This window comes from Aethalodelphis obliquidens, unplaced genomic scaffold, assembly GCF_003676395.1.
Source record: "Aethalodelphis obliquidens isolate GAN/ISIS:26980383/991018 unplaced genomic scaffold, ASM367639v1 scaffold1, whole genome shotgun sequence".
Lineage (NCBI taxonomy): Eukaryota > Metazoa > Chordata > Mammalia > Artiodactyla > Delphinidae > Aethalodelphis > Aethalodelphis obliquidens.
This window is the reverse complement of record NW_020837945.1, coordinates 70,421,889-70,438,758: the sequence shown is the minus strand read 5'-3', so window position 1 is coordinate 70,438,758 and position 16,870 is coordinate 70,421,889. Positions and strand designations below refer to the sequence as shown.

Sequence of the window (16,870 nt, the reverse complement as noted above, 5' to 3'; positions counted from 1 at the left end):
TCTACCTTACGTTTCATAGTGTATATATGTCCATGCCTCTTTATTGCTTTGTCACCGTTTACCCTTCCCCCTCTCCATAGCCTCAAGTCTATTCTCTAGTAAGTCTGTGTCTTTATTCCTGTTTCACCCCTAGGTTTTTCATGACATTTTTTTTTCCCTTAAATTCCATATATATGTGTTAGCATACGGTATTTGTCTCTCTCTTTCTGACTTACTTCACTCTGTATGACAGACTCTAGGTCTATCGGTCAGTGCACTCTTAAAAACCACTTGCCTTTATGGAGAAAGATCTTTAAGCATGGGAGTTTGGAAGTGAGTAATAAACTGTCAGTTTACTTTATTACCCTGGGGATTTGTATATCGATTTTTTTTTTTTTTTTTGCTTCTCTGCTATTTTATAGCCAAGCAGTCTGCAAGATGGACAAACAGCAGTCCTCACTTTCCCTGCTCTCTGGGTAGACAAAAAGCTCCACTCTTGAAGCAGATACCACAGACAGGGGACCAGCGCTGAGGTTTGGGCCTCCCCACCTCCCAGAGAGAGGAAGCCTCCTGTATGTGAGGTGACTTGGAGGAAAGGTACTCACAAAGAAAGACACAAGCTACCAAAACTCAAGAAGAAACAGAAAATCAGAATGCACCTACATAAGTAAAGAGATTGAATTAGCAATCAAAAAACTTCTTACTAAGAAAAGCCAGAAACATTGGTGCCCCTCTGGTCAGGGTCCTCTCCATGCCTCTGCTGCTTCCGCAGCTGAGCTGGGTGGGCTTCCTAATCAGGGTGTGGCTGCTAATCCTTTTTATATGTTGCTAGATTCAGTTGGCTAGTATTTTGTTGAGGATTTTTGCCTATATATTATGAGGGATGTTGGTCTGTAGCTTTCTTGTGATATCTTTGTCTAGTTTTGGTGTCATGTTCATGCTGGCCTCACAGAATGAGTTGGGAGGTGTTCCCTCCTCTTCTATTTTTGGGAAGAGTTTGTGAAGGATTGGTGTTAATTCTTCTTTAAACGTTTGGTAGAGTTTGGTGGTGAAACCATATGGTCCTGGGCTTTTCTTTGCAGGAAGTCTTTTGATTACTAATTCAGTTTCTTTACTTATATAGGCGTATTCCGATTTTCTGTTTCTTCTTGAGTTTTGGTAGGTTGTGTCTTTCTAGCAGTTTGTCCATTTTATCTGGGTTATCTAAGGTTTTGGCATATAATCATTCATAGATTCCCTTATAATCTTTTTTTTTGTTTTTGTAAGATTGGTAGCAATGGCCTCCCTTTCATTCCTGATTTTAATCATTCGAGTCTTCTCTCTTTTTTTCTTACTCAGTTTAGTTCAAGGTTTGTCTGCAAAGAAGCAATTTTTGGTTTTGTTGCTTTTCTCTATTCTTTTTCTGACCTCTATTTCATTTATTTCTGCTCCAATCTCTATTATTTCCTTCCTTCTGCTTGCTGTGGGTTTAGTTCACTCTTCTTTTTCCAGTTCCTTAAGGTGGAAGGTTATGTCATTGATTTGAGATCTTTTTCTTCCAGGATGTGGTTGGGTTTTCTGAGGGTCCTTATTCCTGTTTCTTATTACCCCTAATTCCCTCATCCCAGGGCATGCATGCACTCATGTGTCTTTAGTAATTGCCAGAGGAGATGGCCTGTTGTGCCCTGGAGCAGGGTCAGCAAACTTCTTCTATAGAGGGCTAGAGAGTAAATGTTTTAGTTTTTTGTGAGGGTGTCATAGGTCTCTGTCACAGTGACTCAACTCTGCTGTGTAAGTGTGAAAGCAGCCATAGAAAGTTTGAAGCGGGCATGGCTGTGTGCCAGTCAAACTTATGCCCAAAGCAGGCGGCAGCAGGATTTGGTCAGAGGGCCAAAGTTTGCCGGCCCTTGCCCCAGAGCATCAACGTTTAGGAGATACAGACGCTTAAAATAATGATTTTTTTTTTCCTTTCCACGGTACGCAGGCCTTTCACTGCTGTGGCCTCTCCCGTTGCGGAGCACAGGCTCAGGACGCGCAGGCCCAGCGGCCATGGCTCACGGGCCCAGCCGCTCTGCGGCATGTGGGATCCTCCCAGACCGGGCACGAACCCGTGTCCCCTGCATCGGCAGGCGGACTCTCAACCACTGCGCCACCAGGGAAGCCCTAAAATAATGATTTTTAAAGCTTACAAAATCTTTCCATTTCCTTGTATCCTCCCAAACCCTTCCCCATTCATCTCTCTGAGACGTTGATGGGGGGCCTGTAGTGTGGGGTCAGACCCCTGGGCCAGTGGAGGAGGCGATGAACTGGGGTCTCTCCTCACTCCCTGCCCCACTCACCTGAGCACTTCTTTGGGGCTGCTTACCCTGGACACCAGAATATCCAGCTTCAGCTTGCACTGTCCTGTCTAAAAGCATTTATTCATGGCTTACCTGCTCTTCGCTAGACTCTGTAAAAACAGTGGAGGACTGGAAAACTTTCAGGGACCTGGGGTTTGCATTGTGGGAGGGAACACATATGTAGGACATACAGCCAACCAATTCAAACTTTAAACTAGGGATTTCGTGTGAGAAGGGAAGGGGTGTGGAGGGACAACTCTGGCTTTCTAGGTAGGTACCCAAAGATGGAAAGAAAATTGCCTATGATTGTGAAAATGCAATTTTTTAAAAACAGAGGCCCTGGAAGGGAGGCGTTACACCCTGAAAATATAGCGGGTGACACCCCCTGCTTCCTGTGGCAGAGGGTTAGAAGTTCTCTGTAGAGGACGAAAGAGAAAAACGAATGCCTGTGATTATAAACTTTAAGAGCAGATAAAAAATTTTTTTTAATATAATAAATTCTGGGGAGGTTTATGCATTAAACAAATCGAAAGGGATGTTTTCCAATGAAGAGGAGCTTCATGGTTGGAAGGGAGACCATGTCTGGGGTGGTTGGATTGCTCTGGGGAAGGGCTGGCAGCCGCTGTTGTCCACACCTCTCCCGAGGGCAGGCCGGAGCCCGGGCCAGGCCCGAGCTCACTGGCTGAGAGCCGGCTGTTGGGGAGCCTTGCATCCTAGATGCACTGTGCTCTGTGTGCCCAGATACAGTTTTTGCATAAACAGAATAATACTCTCAATATGTTTGTTTTTATTTTCCTTTATAAAATTGCTTTACAATTACAAAATGATGTTCATTGTAGCCAGTTAGCAGCATATCAGAGATAATTTAAAGAAAACATAGTTTCCCTCCCCTCCTGCAGTAACCAGTGTGAACACCTAGCATCCTCTTCAGCACCTTTCCCTGTGCTCATCTACATGAATTTATGGATTTTTGAAGTGCTTGCTTGTTTTTAAAAAAATGGGGACAAATTTCATACTCTATTCCATGACTTTTATTTGTCACTGAACAGTAAGTCATAGACCTTCTAGGTCAATGCTTTGAATCCATGCTTAAAGTAGTTGCTTAGTATTGTATAATATAGATGTACATTAATTCGTGACACATTCTTTCTCTATTCATTTTTTTACTCTCTTATGTAAGAGTAGTTTTATTCCTTTTCTCATTTCTAAAAGTCTGTAATTTTGCTCTTTCTCTTTTCCTCTTAATCAGGTTGCCAGGTGTTTATGTATTTTATTGATCTCAAAAAAAAAAAATCAGCTTTTGTTCTTTATATCCTTTCATATTTTTCTTTCATTTCATTAATTTCATTTATCCTTTTATTAAATACTTCTTCCTACTGTCTTTTTATTTATAATGATTTTTAAAGTCACTTAAGTTAATACTTTGTTCATGTATTTTTCTGCATTTTAAAACTAATATAAACATTTAGAATTATACTTTTTTCCCCTTCTGAATGCAGGATTAATGTGCTTCCCAAGTTTTAGAATCAATCCTTTTTATTACTTTCTAGATAATTTGAAATTTTAAAAATTTCTCCATATTTTGCCAATGTGGCTCAAATTTATTTCTGTTGTATTTTCCCCCTTGTTGATTTGGAAGTTCTATTGATACTATGCTTTTCATTCTGTGGGTAGTTATTATCTACTTTTAGAAGCTATAATTATACTTTTTCTATACTTCCCAAACAAAAACATTACTTGTTAGCTCCTCCACATACCAAATATAAAATCTCTATGATACTTTTACTTACCTACATTCCATAATTACCCTTACCTCTTACCCCCAAATCCTTAGATTTTGAAAAGGTGGTTTAATTTTGGGCTGTTATAGCTTTCCCTTAAAAGTAAGTCTCTTCAGTTTCAAGAATCCTGACTTACAACTTACGTTGCAAATTTCCAGTGACATTACCATCATTTATTTAGCATTAACAAAGTATTTTTATGAAATTCATGGCTAACTACTGTTTCCTTTACATCAGTAGCTAATAATAAAGTAATAATGATAATGCCAATAGCTATTATTTCTCCAACTCTAACTATGAGCCAGGTATTGTTCTAGGACTTTACACGAATTATCTCATTTAATCCTCACAATAACCTTTTTTTTTTTTTTTTTTTTTGCGGTACGTGGGCCTCTCACTGTCGTGGCCTCTCCCGTTGCGGAGCACAGGCTCCGGACGTGCAGGCCCAGCGGCCATGGCTCACGGGTCCAGCCGCTCCGCGGCATGTGGGATCTTCCCAGACTGGGGCACGAACCCGTGTCCCCTGCATCGGCAGGCGGACTCTCAACCACTGTGCCACCAGGGAAGCCCTAACCTTTTTTTTTTAAAGGTGGTTTCTTCTTCTTCTTCTTCTTTTTGTTGCTATTTAAATTATCTTTTTTTTAAATTGAAGTATAGTTGATTTACAAGAGTGTGTTAATTTCTGCTGTACAGCAGAATGATTCAGTTGTGTGTGTGTGTATACACACATATACACATCCATTCTTTTTTTTTTTAATATTCTTTTCCATTATGGTTTATCATAGGATATTGAGTTTAGTTCTTTGTGCTATACAGTAGGACCTTTATCCATTCTGTATATTATAGCTTACATCTGCTAACCCCAGCCTCCCACTCCATCCCTCCCTCAATCACCTCCCCCTTGGCAACCACAAGTCTGTTCTCTATGTCTGTGAGTCTGTTTCTATTTCATAGATAGATTCATTTGTGTCATATTTGAGATTGCACATATAAGTGATATTATTTGTCTTTCTCTTTCTGACTTACTTCTCTTAGTATGGTAACCTCTAAGTCCATCCATGTTGCTGCAGATGGCATTATTTCATTCTTTTTTATGGCTGAGTAGTATTCCATTGTATATATGTACCACATCTTCTTTATCCATTCATGTGTTGATGGACATTTAGGTTGTTTCCATGTCTTGGCTATTGTGAATAGTGCTACTGTGAACATAGGGGTGCATATATCTTTTTGCATTAGAGTTTTGTCTGGGTATATGCCCAGGAGTGGGATTGCTGGATTATATGGTAATTCTGTTTTTAGTTTTCTGAGGAACCTCCATACTGTTTTCCATAGTGGCTACATCAACTTATATTCCCACCAAGTGTAGGAGGTTTCCCTTTTCTCCACATCCTCTCTAGCATATGTTATTTGTAGAGTTTTTAATGAAGACCATTCTGACTATTGTGAGGTGGTACTTCATTGTAGTTTTGGTTTGCATTTCTCTAATAATTAGTGATTTGAGCATCTTTTCATGTGCTTATTGGCTATTTGTATATCTTTTTTGGAGAAATGTCTGTTTAGGTCTTCTGCCCATTTTTCGATTGCATTGTTTGTTTTTTTTGTTGTTGAGTTGTATGAGCTGTTTGTATATTTTGGAAATTAAGCCCTTGTTGGTCGCATTGTTTGCAAATATTTTTTCCCATTCTGTAGGTTGTCTTTTCATTTTGCTTATAGTTTCCTTCGCTGTGCAAAAGCTTGTAAGTTTGATTAGGTCCTGTTTGTTTATTTTTGTTTTTATTTCTGTTGCCTTGGGATACTGACCTAAGAAAACATTTGTATGATTTATGTCAGAGAACGTTTCATCTATGATCTCTTCTAGGAGTCTTATGGTATCATGTCTTATGTTTAAGTCTTTAAGCCATTTTGAGTTTATTTTTGTGTAAGGTGAGAGGGGTTCTACCTTCATTGATTTACATGCGGCTGTCCATCTTTCCCAACACCACTTGCTGAAGAGAGTGTCCTTTTTCCCCTTGTATATTTTTGCCTCCTTTGTTGAAGGTTAATTGAATGTAGGTGTGTGGGTTTATTTCTGGGCTCTCTATTCCTCACAATAACCTTTTGAAGTAAGTACTATTATTATCTGTGTTTCACAGAGGCAGACATGAGCCACAGAGAGGTTGAAACATTTTCCCAAGTCACACAGCTAAGGCTGGGAGCCACAGCATTTGGCCTTAGGTAGTTTGGTTTCGTAGGCTATGCTTCTGACCACCGTGCTCTTGTCACATATCCTCCAGAGCTTTTACTTTTTTTGTTACTGGCATCTTTGGGCTAAAAGGTGATTTTAGGTACAAACCTGAGAGAGGGGCGCTACTGGGGTTACTTCAGTAATCGGTTTGGAAGGTCCAGGTGCAAACAGTCATATTAAAGTTCTGGCATCACCCTCTGCATGTGAGAGACCTCAGACACCTGGGAAAGTGATGCCTGTACAAACGATAATCAGTACTACATTTTTTAATTTTTTTGCGGTACGCAGGCCTCTCACTGTTGTGGCCTCTCCCGTTGCGGAGCACAGGCTCCGGACGCGCAGGCTCAGCGGCCATGGCTCACGGGCCCAGCCGCTCCGCGGAAGGTGGGATCCTCCCGGACCAGGGCACGAACCCGTGTCCCCTGCCTCGGCAGGCGGACCCTCAACCACTGCGCCACCAGGGAAGCCCTCCCCTACATTTATTGGGCTTCCCCCCGCCAACCCAAATACAGACATAAATGCCTACTCTAAATTTGGGGAATACCGACAATGATGTTATGTCTAGCTGCAAAGTGAGCCGATCTCAGTGAAGAATGGAGCCTCCTTGGTGAGCTCCCCTCAAACACAGAAATTATATAAGCCTTCTTGTCTTTATATTAACGGACTAGAACTTAATGGTGTCTGCTTCCCGGAGCATTTTTCATACAGTCAACATATCATAAAGTATTTATAGATTGTTTGCAACGTAGTTAGCAAATGCAGGGGATTTTAGAAGGCGCAATCAGCATAAAATTTTTTTAAAGATGTTTGCGTTCTTTGTGTGTGTGGGGGACAAACTTATATGCATGAAATAATAATAGAATACAGAGCCAGATAATTAATTGCAAGGTACCAGCAGTAAGCATAGTATTTATTCAAAAACAGGGGATGAGGAAAGGCTTCATGGAAAAGGAGGAACTTGACTGTGGTTTGACTAGAGTTTGTTTCCTGAGAGAGCAACAAGTGCAGAGCGACAGTGATGAGAGTGCCCTGCTGGCCCTGGGGGAGGGTAAAGGGACCAACCCGATAAGAGAAGGGGGCTGAGGAACTATGGAAAATGAGGCTGGTGTTATTTTCAAATATTTATTTGAAATTATGTTTCAGGTTTTTTAAGAGGTAGCATCATGACTCTCAGGCAAATATAAAATAAACATGTGCCAAAGGGTTTATTTAGCTCATTAATTAGTGGAGGAGCCAGTAAGATGTTAAGGTTGAGAAGTGAGGTATGGACCCTCGACGGATACAGATCAAATCCATAAATTCCTAGTTCAGCAATTTCATAAATAAATATAAGGATAAGATTGCTAGGTTAGCTACAAAACCGGTTAATGTCTTACAGGACCACAAACCCTAATCTTTTGTGTTGTCTGTTCCACCAGGCAGGAGTTCTGTACATCTCTGCAGGAAGAAAAAAATCCATAAGTTAACATGTAACTTCACTAAGTCTGGGACATTTGATACATTTAACAGTGAGTAGAACTAAGTACATTCACTTAGATAGTCCTTGGGTAGCCTTTGTTCCATATGACATTGGAAGGACGTGCTGCCCACTTTTTTTTTTTTTCTTATTTCTGAGTTTTAGGTAATTTAAAAAATAGGGCTTCCCTGGTGGCGCAGTGGTTGAGGGTCCGCCTGCCGAGGCAGGGGACACGGGTTCGTGCCCCGGTCCAGGAAGATCCCGCATGCAGCGGAGCGGCTGGGCCCGTGAGCCATGGCCGCTGAGCCTGCGCGTCCGGAGCCTGTGCTCCGCAGAGGGAGAGGCCACAACAGTGAGAGGCCCGCGTACCACACACACAAAAAAATAATAATAATAGTGACATGCAAAGAAATAGAGAAAAAACTGAGGTTTGCTTCAGTGCCCTTCTAAGGCTTTGAAATGGGACTCCCCCTTGTGCTCCTGTTCTCTATTTAATTCTTCACAGGGACCTCTATAGGTCTCTTTGGCCCAGAATCCCATCTTCTTCCTTCCACAACCTGTTCATCTTAGTTACCACCGACAATCATTCTCCCCTCTGGATGGTGGGAGAGATGTAGACGAGAAGAAAGAGGGCCCCAGGCAGGACTCCTGAGCAGGAAGGGCTCATTTAACCCCCATGATGGTTCCTGGGTGTTGAATTCCGAAGGTGAGCAGGGTCCTCGGTGCCGGGCAGCCCTGCTGCTTTTTTCTCTTGCTGACTCTTCCTACCTCGAATTGCCTGTCAGTGTGTTGCAGGTGCCATGTATATCACTGGCTTCGCTGAATCCATCTCCGATCTGCTGAGCCTCAGGAATCTCTGGGCCGTGCGAGGAATTTCAGTTGCGGTGCTTCTGGCCTTGCTGGGGATCAACCTAGCGGGTGTCAAATGGATAATCCGCCTCCAGCTGCTGCTGCTGCTCCTGCTGGCCGTGTCCACGCTGGACTTTGTGGTGGGCTCTTTCACACACCTGGACCCAGGTAAGCCTTTTGGAGTTCAGCAGATGGCCTTATGGGGGTCTGCACTGCTTTCTAGATGTTTGTAGGTCTGGGTTTGCAAGACGACCCCCAATAGCCTTTACCTGCAGTGAGTGTGTGCTGTTCCCGAGCAGCTGAGGGGTGTGTCATGGTGCAGTTTCAGAGGCCAGAAAGCCCCTCCTCACATAGACATCTTCACCGGGCACATTGCCCATGTTTCTTTTTATTTACTTGCCGTTAAAAAAAAAAAAAAAAAGAAAATTTAGATAAAGACCAGAATTAAGTAGAACTGGATTTGACAAAGATCAATTCATGAAAGTGATTATACGCAAGAAATAAATTTGGGAGTAGGGAAGGAAATAGATTTTAATTTTATCTGTCATATTTTATTTCTTTTTAAAAAAAGACTTGTTGCAAACATAACAAATGTTAACAATTGTCATTTCTGGGAGAGCGGGACAGATATGTGTTTGATTGTCTATAGTTTTCAATATTAAGTTTTTTCAGAACAAAAATATGAATCTATTAACTAAGCTTAAAGAAAGGAAATAAACAGCAGGGTATTCTTTTGTACCATTTGGAAATGGTGTCATATATTGATAATCAATCAATCACTGTTTACTCTAACCCTGGATTTTCTGCAGCCTTGAGGATACATGGCAACTCTAATCCTAAATCCTAGGCTTTGACTGAGACGCTATTACCCAAAGTGTCCATAATTTTGTAGCTTTGTGATTTGGGGTGGTTTGGCATCAAAAGTCTTTGTTTTTCTCCAGAGTACGGAACTATTCCTGGGATGCTGTAGGAAAAAGATAACTGCCTGATATTTCACACTTCGGGTACTTTGTCTTTTTATGGCAATAGTGACTAGACATCTACATTGGAATATGGACAGAGAAAGGGAGCTGGGGCCACCAGCTGTGTCAACAAAGAAAAAGGAAAGAGATCAAGAGCACAGACCAGCCACCTCTAATGGTGGTGGTGGCGGCGACGGCCGCTGTATTGGATGAGCACTTCTGTGCCAGGCATTTTGGCTAGCACCTCACAGGGCTTATCTCATTGTCATAACCTCATGGTGGAGGAACAGTTATACCCACTTAACAGATGAGGAAAGCAGGGATTATATAATTTGTAGTAACGCATGGCAGATCTGCGTGTGAAACTGGATCTGTTTGACTATAAAGCTGAGCTCTTTCCTGAGGTGGGAACAATACCACTGTCTCTCTATGATAGCGGCTCTTCTTTTCCCCTTCAAGGCTGCCCCTGGGGTGTGTTCTAAACAGTCTCGTCTTTCATAAAAGTGTTGGTTGCGGGAAGGTGACAGTTCAGTTGGTACACCCTCATCTGGCTTTATTGCTTTTTCATCTATTAAGATTCTTCTGCGGGAAAAGTCACTCATCTGAGCTCCCTGCGTGCCCCCTACCCTCTGGCATCCTGGTCCATCCCCCTGAACCTCCAGACTGCCCCATGATCTAACATCTAAAATGTTAACCCCTGTACATCGGGGAGCCCCCAGGGCCCACTCCAGTGCTAAGGGCCAGTGCAGTGTCCAGCCTGAGCCTTGCAGCTTGCTGAACATTTGGAGCATCTCCACTGGGGGGAAGGAGTGATTTTTTTCCTGGCTTTGCACCACGCTGCAGAGACAGCCCACATCCTGAGAGAGACCTGCTGGCTGTTTGGCCATCAAACTATCAGTGAAGGAGAGAGAGAGAGAGAGCGAGAGAGAGCGAGAGAGAGCGAGAGAGCACTCCAGACTTCATGCCTGGGTCCTTTCCGCCTGCTGACATGGTTGCTGCAAGAGCATAAGTAGTTAAATTGCACGGTGATGCTACCGGCTTCTTGGAAACCTCCGTAGGCTGTCGTATTTGCCTTCTTGATTAGAAGTTTTCTTGGCTGCTCTTCTGACTTACTCCAAATATTTCTCTTTCCTTCTGGTCAGTACATTACCAGGGTGTAGTGCGAAATGAAATTTATTTTCAATTATTCCCATAGTAACTGGCCCCTCTAGAATCTGTTTTTGGTATCACTGGTGTTTTATATGGGCTGCTTTCTTTGCAGTTAAAAATCCAAACTGAAACTAGACCATAAACCTTCAGAATGGGTTTAGCAGAATTATTTCAACTCTTTTAGAAAATGACATACATGTAGACGTTTGAAAAAAAAACTGGAAGAGAGACTGGAAGGAACTGTGTTAACAGTGGTCATCTTTCTGCTGAGATTATGGGTGACTGTATTACCTTGTTTCTACTTTTCCTTCAATTAGTTAGTGCTATTTAAAAAAATAATAATAGACTTCAGTTTTTAGAACAGTTTTGGGTTTATAGAAAATTAGCACAGAGTACAGAAGTCCCCATATCCTTTCTCTCTCCTTTCCCTACCCATTTCCCCTATCAAACCTTGCATCAGTGTGATACATTTGTTATAATTGGTGAACCAATAGTAACACATTATTATTAACTAAAATTCATGGCTTAGATGAGGATTCATCCTTTGTGTTGTATAGTTCTATGGGTTTTGACAAATATATAATGATATGTATCCATCGTTACGGTATCATACAGAATAGTTTTAATGCCTTAAAAATTCCTGGGCTCCATATATTTCACCCCCGTCCCCTACCCCTAGTCCCGAATTCCTGGCAACCACTGATCTTTTTATTGCCTCTATAATTTTGCCTTTCCCAGAACGTCATATAGTTGAAATCATACAGCATAGAGCCTTTTCAGCCTGGCTTTTTTTCACTAAGCATTATGCAGTCAAGGTTTCTCCATGTCTTTTGTTTTGTTTGTGTGTGTGTGTGTGTGTGTGTGTGTGTGTGCGTGCCTTGGTAACTCATATCTTTCTGTTACTGAGTAATATTCCATTGTGTAGGTGTACTACAGTTTGTTTTTTGTTTTTGGTCCATTCACCTATTGAAGGACACTTTTGTTGCTTCCAGCTTTTGGCAATTATGAATAAGACCTCTATAAACATTTGTATGCAGGTTTTTAATGAAGATGTAACTTTTAAGCCCATTTGAATAAATACCTAGGAGCATGGTTGCTAGATCGTATGATAAGACTATATTTGCCTTTGTAAGAAACTGCCAAACTGTCTTCCAAAGTAGCTGTACTGTTTTGCATTCCCATTAGCAACAAATGAGAGTTCCTGTTGCTCCACATCCTCGTCAGCATTTGGTGGTGTCAGTTTCTTGGATCTTAGCCGTTCTGATAGGGGCATAGTGATATCTTATTGTTACTTTAATTTGTAATTCCCTAGGATATATGATATGAGCATGTTTTCATATGCTTATTTGACATCTGTATATCATTTTGGGTGAGGTCCCATTTTTTAATTGGGTTGTCCTCTTATTGTTGAGTTTTAAGAAGTCTTTATATTTTGGATATAAGCCCTTTATCAGATATATGTTTTACAAATACTTTTCACAGTCTGTGGCTTGTCTTTTCATTCTTTTAGCAGAGCCTTTTGCAGAGCAGAAGTTTCTAATTGTAATGAAGTCTAACACCAGTTTTTTTCTTTCTTGGATTATGCTCTTGCTGGTGTACCTAAAAACTCACTACTAAACCCCAAATCACCTAGATTTTCTTCTGTGTTATCTTCTAGAAGGTTTATAATTTTGTGTTTTACATTTAGGTCTGTGATCCATTTTGAGTTAATTTTTGTGGAAAATATATGGTGAATATCTAGATTTTTTTTTTTTTTTTTGGCATGTGGACGTTCAGTCGTTCCAGCACCGTTTGTTAAAAAGACTATCCTGTTTTCATTGAATTGCCTTTGCTCCTTTGTCAAAGATCAGTTACCTGTATTTGTGTGAGTCTATTTCTGGGCTCTTTGTTCTGTTTTATTGCTCTATTTATCTATTCTCCAGTACCACTCTTTTATGATTATTATAGCTTTATAGTGAGTCTTAGAGGTGGGTAGTGTCAGTCCTCCAACTTTGTCCTTTTTCACTAGTGTTATTTTTAAGGTCAGGAAAAAAAAGTTTTTGAAATACTTTTAAGTCTAACTTTATTCCTTTCCCTTTCCTTAAATATAAATGACTTTAAAGATCCAAACAATCTTAAATGTATAAAGTAAAAATGTAGGAAGTGAAAAAAAAAACAAACCCTCCATTTCCCCACTTCTACTCTCCAGAGGGAGATTGGTAGGTATTCATTGCTATTGCTTTTGAACAGATTACCCCCAAATTTAGTGGCACAGAACAACAATAAACACTTATTATTTCTTGCCTTTTCTGTGGGCCAGGAATTTGGGAATAGCTTGGTCAATGGTTCTGGCTCAGGGTTTCTCATGAGGTTCAGGGGCTGTGGACATATGAAGGCTTAACTGGAGCTGGTGGATCTGACTGGCAAGTTTTATTGGTTGTTGGCAGGAGGCTTCAGTTCCTCTCCATGTGGTCCTTTCCAGAGAGCTGCTTAAGTGTCCTCAAGTCATGGGGTGACTGGATTCCTCAAGAACAAATGAGAGAGTGAGAGTGAGAGAGCGAGGGAGGGAGGGAGGGAGGTGGGGGGGGGGGAGAGAGAGAGAGAGAGAGAGAGAGAATGCGTTATCCTTTTTATGATCTAGCCTCAGAAATCACATAGCAGCGCTTTTACCACAAGCTATTTGTTAGAAATGAGTTACTTAGGCCCTCATTCAAAGAGAGGGGATTTAGTTTCCACCTTTTGAATGGAGAAGTATCAAAGAATTTGCAGACACATTTCAAAACCACAACAGTTAATTTTAAAATCAGAAAACAAATTAAATACACTTGTCAAATTTTAGTTTTTCTTTTATTTCAAAGACATTAATGTTTTTATGTTGTAAAAAATTTTTTTAAATTTGAAATATAAAGCAAAAAGTGAAAGCTCTTTCCCCTTACTCCATTTCCGCACTGCCATCCCCAGAGGGAGATTGGGGAACATTCTTCCAGTCTATTTTCTATACATGTACAAGCACATACGCACATGTGCACATACATAAACGTATAAACATAGTTCTTTGTAAAAATGTAATTCTACATTGTCTTGCTGCTCCTTCTCTCCCAACCAATAACGTATCCTGGACACCCTGCAATGTCAGTACATTTAGGATTCCCTCATTTTTTTTTAACACCTGCCTAGTCTTCCATATTCCGTATAAAACATTAATTTATTGATGGATACTTAGGTTTTTCCAGTGTGTTGTTGTTACAAGTTGCTGACATGAATATCCTTGTGCAAAATTTGAAGGACTGTTTCTGGAGGATCAAGGCTTATCAGTAGAACTCATAGGACATCGATCAAGCACATTTAAAATTTTTGGGGGTTCTACCAAATGGCCTTGAAATAATATTTTTCCACTCTGAACTCCCAGTAACCGTATGTTAAGAGTTATTGATTCCCCAAACCCTTGACAGTATTGGATATGTTCAATCTTTTCAATGTCTGCCATGTGATGGGCACAAATGGTGATCTTCTTAAAACTTTGCTTTTCTTAAATCATTAATGAGGGTAATATTATTCATATTTTTATTGCCACTTGTATTTATTTTTCTTTGAATTGTCTGTACTCTTTCCCTATTTTTCCTTTAGGTTTTCTTACTTTTTAATGATTTATAGCTCTTCTACCTTAGCAATTAATTTAACATAAAACAGATATTTGTTTGGCTTTATATCAGTCTAGACAATGTTTGTTATATATGTTGAAAAAATTTTCCTAACATGTCATTTGTTCTTTTAAAATTAATTTTTATATGTAGTAAAGTAATACGGCTAGTAAAAATACTAATTTTTGAGTCATATCGTGTACTCTGATTGCTTTCTTTTTGTATATTTTTCAGCTTTTCCTAAAATTAAATTTACTCCGTGTATTAGTTTCATAAAGCTGCTTTAACAAATTACCACAAACTTAGTGACTTAAAACAATAGAAATTTATTCCCTCACAGTTTTGGAGGCTCAGAGTCTGAAATCAAGGTGTTGGCAGGGCCGCACTCCCTTCAAAGCCTGTGGAGAATGCTTCCTTGTCTCTTCTAGCTTCTGATGGCTCCAGGAGTTCCTTGGCTTGTGGCTGCCTCACTCCAGTCTCTGCCTCTGTCTTCACGTGGCCTTCTCCTCCTCTTATCTCTCCTCTGTGTGTATCTTATAAGGAAAACTTGTCACTGGAAATGGGTCCAACTTGGATAATCCAGGATAAGAGCTCTCAAGAGCCTTAATTATATCTGCATAGACCTTTTTTTCTTTCCATATACGGTCACATTCACAGGTTCCCAGCATTAGGACGTGGGCATATCTTTTGGGGGTCCACCAGTCAACCCACTACATTCCATTTTTTCATTTGCTTTCTTTTCTAGGTGATTATCGCCATTCTAAAAAATTCTCTGTAGAGCTTTCAAATACTTATAGGCATTTTCCTCAGTGCTCCCTATGTTATGTTTTCTCTTGGCGACTCCCTCCTCATTGTCCTTCTCCTGGATGGACAGTCTCGGGCCTGATCACAGCTGTTATACTGGTACTTGCCTTCCCTGCTCCCTGGTGTTGGTCCCTGTTGTCTGGATCCCAGATCATCCTCTTCTGTCTACAATGGAATATGTCACTTTTCCACTTTCACATGTTATTGGTAGGAGATATAAAAATGTAGGCTGAAAATCATTTTCCCTTATGTAATATTGTGATTTATAATAAGATATGTATGTATTTGGTCTTCATCCGTTCCTGGCATAGAGCTCCGAAAAACCTTAGAATTTCCAGTGATGAGAACTATAAGGTATCTTTTTTTATGTTAATGAGGTGACTTTTGGAAAGCATCTCAGGATGGGGGCTGGTTGCCAGTGGAGCCAACCTTGTGATCTGGGGGTTGGAACTTTCATACCCCCCCTCCCCCACCTCAGGGGAGAGAAGAGTGGTTGGAGATTGAGTTCAAATGCCAGTGACCAGTGATCTAATCAGTCGTGCCTGTGTAGCGAAGCCTCCATAAAAACCTTAAAGGACTGGGTGTGAAGAGCTTCTGGGTTGGCAAACACATGGAGATGAGGAGACAGTGGCTTTCAGAGAGAGCACGGAAGCCCCGTACCTTGCCCTGTGCGTCTCTTCCATCTGACTGTTCTTGAGTTATATCCCTTTGTAGTAAACCGGTGATCTACTAAGAAACATGTTTCTCTGAGTTCTGTGAGCTACTCTAGCAAACTAACTGAACCCAGGGAAGGGATCTTTGAAACCTCCAATAGCCTGTGGGTCAGAAGCACAGGTGACAGACAGCCTGGACTTGCGAGTGCCATCTGAAGGGGAGGGGACAGTCTTGTAGGATGGAGCCCTCAGTTGTGGGATCTGATGCTGTCTCCAGGTAGATAGTGTCGAATTAAGTTGAATTGTGGGAGACCACGCTGAATTGCCAGAGGATTGCTTGCTGTGGGGAAATAAACATGAATCATGAATTTTGAAGTCACTGTTGCTCTACCTTCTACCATTCAGCAGCATCTAGGAGTTTAGTGCCATTCTGATTTCTCCTCTTGGTAGGTAACCTGTTTCTTCTCCTCAAAGCGCTTAAGATCTTCCCTTTACCCTGAGATTTAAAATTGCATAATGAAATTTTTTATTAATTGGACCAAGCACTTTCCATTTGGAATTTTCAGTGATTTCTGCGACAGTTTCTTCTTTGTTTTCTCTGGCTTTGTTTTTTAAAATTTTCTTGAATTCTGGCTCGTTGGATAGATATTGGAGCACATGGTTTGAACCTTCTGTTATCATTATATTTCTAATCTTTCTTCTATAGTTTATTCCTTTTTTTCCACCCTACTTTATGGGAGAGTTCCTCACCTTTACTTACAACCTTTTAACTGAATTTTTGGTTTTGGCTATCCTTAATTTCCAAGAGCTCTTTGTTGTTCTCTGTTAATTTTAAAATCATATCCTGTTCTTGTTTATGGTTATAATATCTCCTTTTGACTCTTTCAACCTATAAATTATAGGGGTTTTATTTTCTTTTGAAATTTTGTTCTCCTCTCTATATCACCTGTTTTTTTTCCAGGCTTCTTTGTTTCTGTTAGATCCTGTTTTGTTTTCTGAGTTAACTGCTGCAAGCTTTCTCCAGAGCTCTCTTATAGTCCTTGGTCGTTCCTTCATTTTTAAGGAAGAGGCC

General features: G+C 40.7%; 1 protein-coding gene across 1 annotated transcript in view; it reads left to right on the top strand.

Annotated features, from left to right (window-relative positions):
• The window catches only part of SLC12A8 (solute carrier family 12 member 8), a 131,354-nt gene that overhangs the window by 24,383 nt on the left and 90,101 nt on the right, over positions 1–16,870 (top strand). Inside the window, exon 4 of the mRNA XM_027107034.1 lies at positions 8,547–8,778. Coding sequence (XP_026962835.1) covers positions 8,547–8,778 — 232 coding nt within the window. The remainder of the gene's footprint in view (positions 1–8,546; positions 8,779–16,870) is intronic.